General features: G+C 46.4%; 1 protein-coding gene across 3 annotated transcripts in view; it reads right to left on the minus strand.

Moving 5' to 3' along the window:
* Nucleotides 1–11,135, minus strand: part of PIAS1 (protein inhibitor of activated STAT 1) — a 62,405-nt gene extending 51,270 nt beyond the window's left edge. For 2 of the 3 annotated variants that reach the window (XM_030497371.1, XM_030497370.1), the window contains exon 1: nucleotides 10,621–10,895. In XM_030497371.1, the coding sequence (XP_030353231.1) occupies nucleotides 10,621–10,644 (24 nt within the window). In that variant the 5' untranslated portion in view covers nucleotides 10,645–10,895. Of the gene's footprint in view, nucleotides 1–10,620 lie in introns of all 3 variants that reach the window. The other variant, XM_030497372.1, reaches the window with a different exon arrangement.
* Nucleotides 11,136–11,427: the final 292 nt, after the last annotated feature.

The raw sequence follows: 11,427 nt of genomic DNA on the forward strand, positions 1-11,427 counted from the left end.
AGGCCTCAGTGACAGAGCAATTCAATGTACATAAACATAAAGCGATGTCTATGGGGAAAAGCAGCCCAGGCAGACCCAGCTTTACATGTAAAGTGATGGGCTCTGGGCTGACCTTTACCACACTAGAGCGAGCTCCTGGGCCCAAGATAAACAGACATGTGAAAACATCAGCTCGGTAGCAGTCAAACACACAAATCATTGTTAGAAATCATTAGGAAGGGACCAGAGAGCAAATGAGAAAGCATTCTACACTATATCAATCCCTGGTTCACCCCGAGCCCAAAGTGTGGGTGGGTTTGGTGGTCTCATCTTAAAAAAAGTAAAATAAAAAAGGAGGGGGGAAAAAAGAAAAAAAGATATATTAGAAGTGGAAATGTTCACAGAAGAATGACTTCCAGAATTAAAAATCAACAAAAGCCAAGACTTTTCAACCTAAAACCTGGGGACAGACGTGACAGCATGAAAGCCACGAAGAGCACAAGGAGACCAGACAGGGATCAACGGTACTGTCTCTTTCATTACACAATATAGCAACCAGTGGATGAAGGTCGCTGGAACCAGGCTCAAGAGAAAATGAGAAGGCTTCTCACACAGCAAGCAGCAGAACAACAGAAATCCCTACTAAAACACCGGGAACAAAAGAAGTTCAAGAAGAACCTGGGCAAACACTCAGCACATAAGATTTATTACACTTGTCCAGCCAGTAGCCCCCACCTGAACCCCCACTGGGTTCAGAGGATTGAGCTGAAAATAGCTGGAGATCAGGAGAATATTGCAGGGAGGTGACAGCTCTTCCTCATACTTTGTCCTGGTTTGCGTTTGCCTGTGCACTCACTTCTGAAAGCTGCAGGAGACAATACCAGGCCAGATGGACCCTTGGCCTAAACCAGTGCAGCTACTTTTACATTCTTATGATTCAGTGTATAATGCATGTTTATTTTTAGCCATTTCCTCAGAAAACCCAAGCGACGTCAAAAGCCTCTAATAAAAATGGTACTTCTCAACTGAAAACAGTCAAATTTTAACACAAAAAAAGGTGAAAGTAACTGACTGAAAACCTGGGTGTACACCCTTTAGAAAAATATTATCCAAAATCCTTGTAATTCAAGCCGGCAACAATTCTGATACTTGGTTAAAATAATCTGAAGCCCTGCCATCAAGCAGCCTCAGCAGATTCACTGACAAGATACTGTTAAATCAACACAGAACCTAGGAAAAAGAACAGCTTTGCTTCTGTACCACTGCTGAAGCTTCAGCATCATTCATTTTGGTGCAGTGCATTTATAGGTGCACGAAGAGCCCCACAGACAGCCTGAGCAGAGCTGTCTCCCAGTTTTCAATAAACTCCAAACCTACACAAATACTTGGGACTGTTTCAAAGCCTCTTATTTTGCACCAGAGAAACAAGATACAACATCTGCACAAAAGTGAGATCATTTTGTCAAGGGAGTCTCAGGAAACAGTACAACGAATGAATGTATCAGAAAACATTCTCGTCCACACAACTTTATACAACGCTCTCCTGCAGCTCAGATTTCAGATTTTACCTGAACCAAACACATTATCCCTATTGGATTTGGCCTCTGCTTTTTAAAAAACAAGTAAATGAGCTGCACCTAGGCTAAACTGCCAAGCAAAACTGGGCTCACTGCTATTTCCATCCTATATATGCGATGTTGTGCACCAACTAATCGTGTTTCCAGTTGAAATGCTGAACAGAGTGGCCTTATTAAATCCAGACTCTGCTCTACAAAGAGGGCAGGAGGAACATCTTGGAGAAGACTGTAAATGAAGGTAAGGAAGGCGTTTCAGCTCGGAACAGTTCTCAACTGTCTGTCCCACTTTAAGGGACAGTAAATTTCTTCGTGTAAGCAGAAGTAAGTGATCTGCTTACACAGCAAACGCACCGAGATGCTCTTTAAGAAGGCAGTTACACTTTCTCAGGAGGAAGCTCTGGCACTGTCATGCGCAGAAAAGCTGGAGGAACCTCGCATAGACTGGTCAGACCACAGAAATGCAGAAGGACCAAGATTAGACTAGACCAGGGAAGGGACTCTCAGGACCACCAGTCGTTCTGCAGATACACAGAGCCAATCTCAATCCCACAAGCAACTAGGATGAATTATTCTGCTGAACTCTGTGGTTTGGCTCAGCTACCAATCTGCTCCCCTTTGTGAGCCTCAAGTAGCAGCATCAAGCAAATGCATGGTCAAGAGGGCCAAGGCTGAAATTTGATGGACCTAAGGCACCCTATTGCAAACCACATGCTCTGAAAATATTGCAGAGGACAGACCCTACAGCTGCTCAATGAGTTGTACAGAACAGAAAGGTAAAGCCGCAATTCTGGCTGGCAGCTTGAGTATGTGCCTAGTGGAAGAACCACCATGAATACAAATCCCTACAGCTTCGATGTAACATTCCAGTGTACCTAAAGTGCTCTGTAGTTTTCTATTTTGCCATCTTTTTGGAAGAGAACTGGGGTTTTTTCCTAGTATAAACCCAGCTTAGAAAACCAGGCCTCTAATCTCAGCTCTTCCTAAAGAGTATGATTTAACTCCTGCCCAATACAAATTTCTGAGAACATTTATCACATATGTTTGCACACTCGAATGGCTGTGGCTACAAAAAATGCTTCTTCAGGAAGTGAAGGCAATGCTGCAACCAAGCAGTAAGCAGCCTGAGCTCAGTTTTCCATCTGCTTTGTAACCACAGGTTTTATGGGAGAGGAGGAGAGAGTGGGAAAGCTTGGTACACCAATTTGCAAAATGGACAAGAATCCTACGGAGCTTCCCGGTGAAGAGATGCTACCTGCTGCCTGTCATCTGCATTCATCTCCCTGCTTTTGAAATCTAATCTTTTCAAAGCAACCTCCACTTTTTCCAGTGATACCAGTGGACAGTCTCAGGAACTACTTCTGCACATTTCTGAGGCTTTTTTAATGCATCTCCACTAATATAAAACCACAGGAGCAAAGACTCCTCAAGAACTACATCTATGGCATGGACTCATCTGCCCAAATCCCATCCCCAAACAAGCTGCTGGTACTTTCGTGTCAAAGATGGGAAGTACAGCAAGATGGTCTGGCAATAGGCTGGGGGCACAGGGCTTACCAGCCTGGTGAAGAGAAGGCTTTGGAGGAACCTAATGGCAACTTTCTAACATGTAAAAGAGGTCATGAAGAAAACAGGCGCAAGATGAAATAAGAGTTTAAAGTAAATAAACAGATAGATAAACTATCTGTTTATATGAGAACATATAAACACTATGAGAACACCATGAGAACAGTTAAGCAGTGGAACAGGTTATCCAGAGAGGCTGTGCAGTCTCCATCCTCAGAGGTTTTAAGGACCAGACTGGATAAAGTCCTGAGCCACCTGTTCTGACCTCATAGCTGATGCTGCTTTGAGCAGGAGGTTTGACTAGAGATCTCCCAAGGTCCCTCCAACCAAAATTACCAAATAATCCATGGTCAGGATCAAAGGAGCAACTAGGTGTCAAACTGAAAGTAACAGCAAGGAGAGCTAACAGGAGAGTCCTACTGAACTCGGTTTGAAGAATTTAGCCTGACAAATCATATCTGGGCTGTAAACTGGGAAAAAAACGCTCTTAGCAGACACTAAAAACATGCAAAGCACAGGGCAGAAAATATCTACAGGAGATAAAGGGATGCTTCACAGCTTACTATTGTGGAAAAGTTATTGGCTGTGTATCAGCCCCAAAGCAGGGTAGAGATTGAAATTCTCCCTTTCTTACCCTCTCCTGCTGTTAGTAATTCTAGGATGGAAACTGGCAACTGAAGCATTACCTACAGCCCATGCAGTCCTGGCAGCAGCAGAGAGGAAGCAGAACTCATACATGTTTATTAGAATGCATCCAGAAAGCTCATTACCATTTCCTAAACAAAACAAGGGAAGTTCACCACAGAGCAATCTTCAGAGATGCACATAAAGACAGTAACACTTATCTTTCTGTCCTCCATGCTAAATAAACTCCAGCATACCCACAGAGTCTCTGCTGCAGAGCTTATGAGTCTATCCTTACCAAGCATGGTTTTAAAAGCTCTTTTTCCTTCTCCACTCATTATCATGTCACTTCCTATATGAATCTCTTGTATATCAACTCCTATAGACATAAACGTCAAGCTAAGGTTGACCTTTGGTTTAACTGTATACTAGCTTTACGTTTCTGTGTTTCACATATTCTAGACAAGCCCCATAATACTCACCTTCTGCTAATTCCTACTCTCCTCTAGTCTTGGATACAATGCTTGCTTACAGAGCACTCTGCTATCCCTCCAGTGTATGTAAAGAGAAAAAAATATATCTGCAGAGACACGGCAGTACATCTATTGCCATCCCTAACCCCAACAGGAGAATAGGATTAACCAAATTGCCGACAAACTCCTGGATCAATACAGCTGCAACGGACACAGGAGCCTCAGCAAAACAATAAGAAAAGAAACGACAATCAGGTCTGTACCACAGCACACGGAGAACAATAATATAATGTTACCTGGCTTCATCTGGTTCTGGTTGCCACAGAAAATTTGGAAGATAAGCTAACATCTCCCATCCCCATTCTCAATTCCATATATTCTCATTTTTAAAGGTTTAACATCTTTGACCTTTTACTGTAGCCTCAGAGCTTCTAAATTACTTTAAAATAGCCACATTTTGTGGCAGTGACTAGTTGTTCAAAATGGCTTTGACAGCACTGATTAAAATTACAGAAATAAGCACCCTTTTGTAAGCCTCTGGAGCTCCTTTCTTCTCCTCACCCTCTCCTTTAACTAGCAAAAGAATCTACTTTTAAGAAAGGAATTTATTTTCATGAACCATTGAAGGCACTACACGCAATTTTTGCACCATAAAATTCAATCATCTTCATTTTAAAAAGTCCAAACCAACACTGAGCATTTACTGGCCTGCACGGAACTGGAATAGTGACAGAGCCATGAGACAACCCATAGCTGAGCTCAACCAAGAGGGTTCTGAAACTCAGCTGCCCAAGCGTGCGTCACAGCCAGCACCCAAACAATAAATTTCCCCTTCTCTCCCCCGTAAGAACAGGACAAACACTTCTCTGTGATTCTTGCAGGCAGATTTGTGTGTAACCAGGGGTGAAGTTCCTGCTGACAGGGGACAGCACAAGCCGAGGCGGCTGGACTGCAAAAGACACATAGGAGATATAGATATATATCGACAAGTTTTTACCATAAACCCCACGTTTGCACCCTTCACTGAAATCATGGCTTTCAGAAGGCTTTTACTATTTTTCATGGAGGGGATAAAGCTGAGTCTTCCATTAGAAGGGCACCTGTAACATCTTTCATCAAAGCAAAAGTTGAGTTGAAGTGCAGCAGCAAAAGCAAACAGACATTTCTAAGACAATCTCAGGTTCGTAGGTAGAAGTCTTTCCTTGTGGAACCAGAGGGCCAAACACCATCACCGTGTAAGAGAAAAACTGCAAGAGATGCAATCCATTTCCCAGCCACAAATCCTCTGGGACAATGGGTGATCCCAAGGCCTCACAAAGTAACCCTTTCAAAACAGGTACTATTACTTCAAATTCAAGTTTCAGCAGAGACCAATGAGGCTCACATTGATGGAGTTCCAGCTAACTCTGGGGTTCAGCTCTGAACTCACTCATAAGCATTACTACAACACGGGTTATAGGAGACGCTTTGGAGAAACGCAGCAGTCGGGCACTCAGAGGACCGGAGAGGACTGAGGGCATCTCCAAACAATCACAGGCAGCACTTGAGCCTCAAGTGTTTGGAAGTTCTGTTGGGTTTTCACTATAATGGCACTGAAGAGGAAAATGATCCGATGTTGATTTCTGTGAGAATGGACTACGGGAACTAAAATCTACCACAACAAACACATTAGTGACAAGTCTGCACTTACCTCTGTGCTCTGTATGAATGCAGATCAGAGCATAGACCACAGCAGTCATCTACATCCCCATAAACAACTTCAGTATCTGCATGTATCTTAACTGTCCTCACCCCGCTTCATGGGATGCTTTTAAATATTTGTCTTGTGTGTCTGACCCATAAACATTCTTATCAATGGCCAAGCAGTCCTGAGCTCTTCCCCTCCCCAGAGTAACACTCTTCCCCTATTCTCACAGAATAAAGCTAAATAAGATGCATCTTCTACCCACCTCTTCGCTTCCAAGCCTTTTAACCGCAATTTCTAAATACATTTATAACCAAAAGAGAAATGAACTGTAAATCCATTAAAAAATAACTACTACAAACTACCGGTTCTTTTCTTCCTTCTCACAAGTGACAAGGAGTAAGAATTTCACTTGCCCAGGGCTGTGCAACTTCCAGGATGGCCCCTAACATTTGTGAAGGGTTTATACCAGAAGTGCACTGACACTGTATTTACATGTACGCAATGTGCAATCTGGGTTTTATTGGCAATAAAGAAGTGTTATGGATTGGGGCTTTGACAGTTCAGCAGTGATGCACAGCTGCCAATTTCATTCATCTGATAGCTGCAATTCCAGTGTTGGAGACCAAAAGCTAAAAAAAAAAAAATACCTAGACCAAAATATAGTTAAAAATACAATTATAGTGACATACAGCAAATTACAGGCATGAAAAATAACGTAATCCGCAGACTCAGATAACAATAAGAAGTGGATTATATTGACTTTAATCACAGAAACACACAACCCCAGCAACTTATAAAAGGATTAAGCAAAAATAGCTCGTAATACAGAAGAGTGAAATTCTAATTGAGCACTGAAATAGGCAGCTTACACTTATTGGCATTGACGATGCAATTTAACACAACCACGTCTCCATACCAGAGATCTATGTGTCACTATTACCAGCACCACCACCTGAAAGCCCTGCCACCAGCCTCTCCCCCTCAAAAAGCTGCTTCCCTGTACTGAAGGGAGGGGTATTCCCCAGCTGAGTACTTTTAAGTGGGTTGTTTTCATCACCATTGTGTGGAAACGCTATTATGAATTTTCATTCAAACTCTTGGCTCACTTTTTTTAAGTATAAATTGTGTCTAACAAGAAACACACCAGGGATCTCTTCAATCCCCAAAGGCAGTTTCTTAAAAGGAGAGAGAACAAAGGAGAAAACCTCCCAGCATGTGCTTTCCAAACCAGCTTCTTAGGACAGTATCAAGAATGACAATACTAGAACATAAGCTTTTCTTTTTCATTCTTTGATCCATGTATAATTGAATTGATTATTGCAAACTGTGTAATGATTTCCAAAAGACTCAAGGAGAAGGCAGAGATCACAACAATCTAATAACCAATTTAAAGAGATGTAAGAAATATTGAAGGAAAGATTTAATCACTCAAGTGTACTCCTTCCAATTAGAAAGAGCTTTAAATAGCTTACCTTGAGATAAATTAGAATCTGTATGCAATTATACAGGAATAGTAATTAAGATCAGGAAAATTCACATAACCCTCAGCCTATAGAGTCAGGGAAGCACTTCACAGCAGAACAGACTTTTCAGTTACCTTGTTTCATCAACAGAAATGAAAACATACTGGTTTGATTTATCCAAACCTTTGAGAGTACCAAAGAATCCAGTAACCTTCAGCCTGGGATCTGCAAAGTATGTTTGATCTTATCTGATTATTTTCTTTCCGACACGACAAACATTCTCAAACAGAGCAAGAGACCGAAATACTCTTGATCGTGGTAAGAAAATACATTACAGGAAACGCTATTTCACGATTTAGAACTGTAGGAAACTATGGGAAGTAAGAATGACCACTGCTTTTCTAGAGGAAGCAAGAACTTTAATTTTACTTGTGCATTTGGCAACACCACCCATCGCACCACACTCCCCAGTTTACATGTATGTCCATTACGCACATGTAACCACATGGTTCTTTGCACAGGAAGGCAAGAAAGTTTTAGGAACTCAAGTTTTTCTGACAGACTTTATTTGGCAAGGCAGGTGAGTTACTGCACAACTTTGACTTCAGTTTTTAAAGGTCACTACAGCTGAAATCAATGCCATCTGCTAATTAATCAAAGGAGAAACGGCAAAAGATTTTACCTAAGAAAATCAAAATAATTCCAGGAATTCGCTGTTCATTCCTCAAATAGCAGAGCCTTAATCACAAACCCTCCCTCAGCTACCTTCCAACTTGCAAAAGAAGGAGGAATTTCAAAGCACGTTTCCCGGGGATGTACTCCTGTGTAGCTGGGTGCAGTGGGTATTTCTAAGATGTAACAGCTTTCCATTAGCCACATTTTTCCAAGGAGCACTCTCACCTCATCGAGTACCTAATAACCGAGCTGTACTACTGGAAAACCAGTGCGCAACAGCTACAACTCTAAGGAGAAATTTCGTGTCCCCTTGTCTTTCCTTCTCCTTCCTGACAGAGCAGGACACACCCACACACCTCTTTTCCTTTGTACAGTCGAGAGGAAAAAAATATATATATTTAAGCTGTCAAAGTATGAATTTATGAAGTAACTGCTTTACTTATGTAAACTGCCAAGCCCCTATATAGCTACCAAAAAAAAACCCCAACAGCTTTTCACAGCACAGTGCTACCACCCTGCAGTGCCAGCTTGCAAGTAGCACTGCACATCCTGAGCAGCAGAGTGAAATTGAAAAGAAACTACTCAGTTTGGCATTTACCCTTCAGCTCCCCGAGGCAGCAACGGTACTTAAGAAATAAAATTGTAATTTCTTTCTATCAGTTTTCAAGAAGCAGGTTCCAGAAATAGCTCAATAAGGAAGACCGGGATGACAAGCAAACACAAATACACTTCTATGAAAGCACCACCTGTAAAGCTGCAGAGGAAGAGAAAAGGACAGGCCTCTTTGCTAGGCTCGTGTGTATACGTACCCAGAGGCTCTGTGATGGACGGGCTTCAGGTTTCAAAGCTCCCGAGATCAATAAACTGTTGATTTTCATACTAAAATCATGCCTTTCAGCACTGTGCCTTGGCCACCATCCTGCCGTCTTCACACACATCAAAAAAAACCCAACTTTATTCCCTAGCTCTCATCTCTTTTAACGCCACTTGAGTCAGTTTCGCTTATGAAGGCATCACATAAACCCAAGCCGGCCTCTGCGCAGCAAAACCTCTTAAAGTCAGTTATGACAACACAATGCTCCAGTGCCACAGCAAGACTAATAGAAGCTTAACACAGGACTCGCATCTCAACCCTTTCTCTCAGCACAATTTGAAGAAAAAAAAAGGAGTTTGGGGACAACACAGCTCAAGCAACACACTCGGCAAGACACCCACAGAAACAAGGGACTGAGGAGGGGTTAAAGGAGGATCTGTTTGTCCTGACATGGCAGCCACAGACCCCCAAGAGCTGGAACACACACAAGATTTTGCTCTTCACATCCTGACAGTTCTTTAAGCATCTAAAAATGAAAGTACAAGAAACCTTTAACACCGAGAAAACTGAGACCTACTGAAACTCCAGGGAAAAACAAAATATTTCCCCGGTCTTACTTTACATATTGCGTAGTTTATGTTACATATTTAAAATACTTCTGATTTGTGTCTTTGTCTGTATTAACTTGAAAGTACAAGCCAGGAGCCCTCCTGATGAGTAATGGCCCTATGATAACTACAGTGAAATTCTCAAAGTTTTTAAAACCCCTGCCGGGTGTGGAAAGCCGAGTTTGCACCCACACACGCCTTGCCAAAGTGGCTGGGAAGTTTTGGGGGGTCTTCTTTGTGGTATATATTTTATTTCTGTTCACTTCTTTTAGTGCAGAGCATGGACACCTCATCACTCACTATTCCCTATTCCACCACAGGCAGTTGGTCAGAATACCTGGTGGGATGCACTAGCAGAGGTTCTCCCTCTCCTCCTCCGGGGCCGAATCCCACCTAACTCCCCTGTAACCCAGCGGGACCCCCCTCCAGCTTCACCCATCGGGGAGCTCTAACTTCGCCCGAGGGTGCTCCCGAGCGCCCTGTCCGGTGCGTCCCGCAGGGTGACAGAGGCAGCCGCAAGCTTCCTCCCTCGGAACCCCTCAACATCTGCCCGTGACGTTCTTTATTTACCGGAGGGCGAGCGGGGCGAGGCCAGCGGGGCTCCCCGGTCTCCCACCCTCACCACACCGGGCTCGGTAGGAGCCGGCCGCCTGTCAACGGCGGGCACAGCCGCTCCCCGGGGCTCCCTCCCCGCCGGCGCCGCTGGCGGAGTCCCCTGGAAACTTTGCGGGGAGCCCGGGGAACCGTCCCCCGCCCCGGCAGCGGCCGAGCCGCGCTGCCCAGCGCCGGCAACTCCCGGGGGCTCCCCCGGCCGCCGCCGCCCTCACCCCCACGACGGCCCAGCCTGAGCTCAACCGCCCCTTCCGCTGGCGCTGAAGGGAGCTCTCGCCTCTCGCCCCTCTTTCCCCCGGGGCCCGGCGGAGAGCGGCCGGGCGGGAGGCAAGAGGAGGACAGCTCCGTTCCCCGCCCCGCTCCGTCCCTCAGCCCCCGCTGCCGGCGGGGCGCCGCCGCAGCCACCCCGGCGAGGCAGCGCCGCAGGGCGCCGCGGGGCGCCGGCAGCGGCTCGCCTCGCCCCCGGCGGCGGGGGAAGCACGGCCCCGGCGGCCCCGAGCGCGGCAGCGAGGGGCATCGTAGAGGGAATTGAAGCTGCGCTTTACCTTTAGTTCCGCACTGTCCGCCATCTTGCAACTCCGGGCGCAGGCGCAGTGAACCCCGCCGGGACACCGCCCCCCCACCGCTCCCCCCGCCGGCACGCAGCGCGCAGCGTTTGAATCGCGGCGCCATTTTGTCCCTCCTCTGCGCTCCGCCGGGCGGGGGGTCTCCGGCGGGGAAGGCGCGGCGGGGTTCCTCCCCAGGGCTGCGGGGTTCCTCCCCAGGGCTGCGGGGAGCCCCGGCCCTTCGGCGGGGAAGCTCCGAATTCGCTTCCGAGGGGGCAGCGCGTCTCCGCCGCCGCCCTGACGGGGAAGTTTCCCCCCTGCCAGCGCCGTCCTGCCTGCGCCGCTGGTCGCTCCGTGAGGGGAGCTGCGCGCTGAGGGGGGAGCGGGCGGCGCTCCCGAGGCAGGGCCGGTGAGGGGGCTCGAGCCCCTCGGCCGGGGGCTGTCTGGGATGGGATGATCAAAGGGAGGAGGTGGGCACGCATTCCTGTAGCCATAAGTTGATTAAAATTGCAATTTGCAACTCCGCTTCCTGCTACTTAATCCACTTCCAAGTGCCTCGGGAGTGGCACAGCGCGGGGGTCCCTCAGCGGGTGCTGGGTGCCTGCCCTCCCGCTCCGCTGAGGCACAGGGTGGGTGTACCGGCCCCGGCCCAACCGCTCTGCGGGTGACACCCCACCCCCCCCCCAGGACGAGCTGGGCAATGAATTGCCCTGCTATCGGTACCCATAGGAACCGCAGCACCAGGCGAGCGATGATAAGTTTTACCTGAGCTGCTGCGGAGGAAGTTGGGGAATCAACGTGGGGCTG

This window comes from Strigops habroptila, chromosome 9 (genome assembly GCF_004027225.2).
Source record: "Strigops habroptila isolate Jane chromosome 9, bStrHab1.2.pri, whole genome shotgun sequence".
NCBI classification, from domain to species: domain Eukaryota; kingdom Metazoa; phylum Chordata; class Aves; order Psittaciformes; family Psittacidae; genus Strigops; species Strigops habroptila.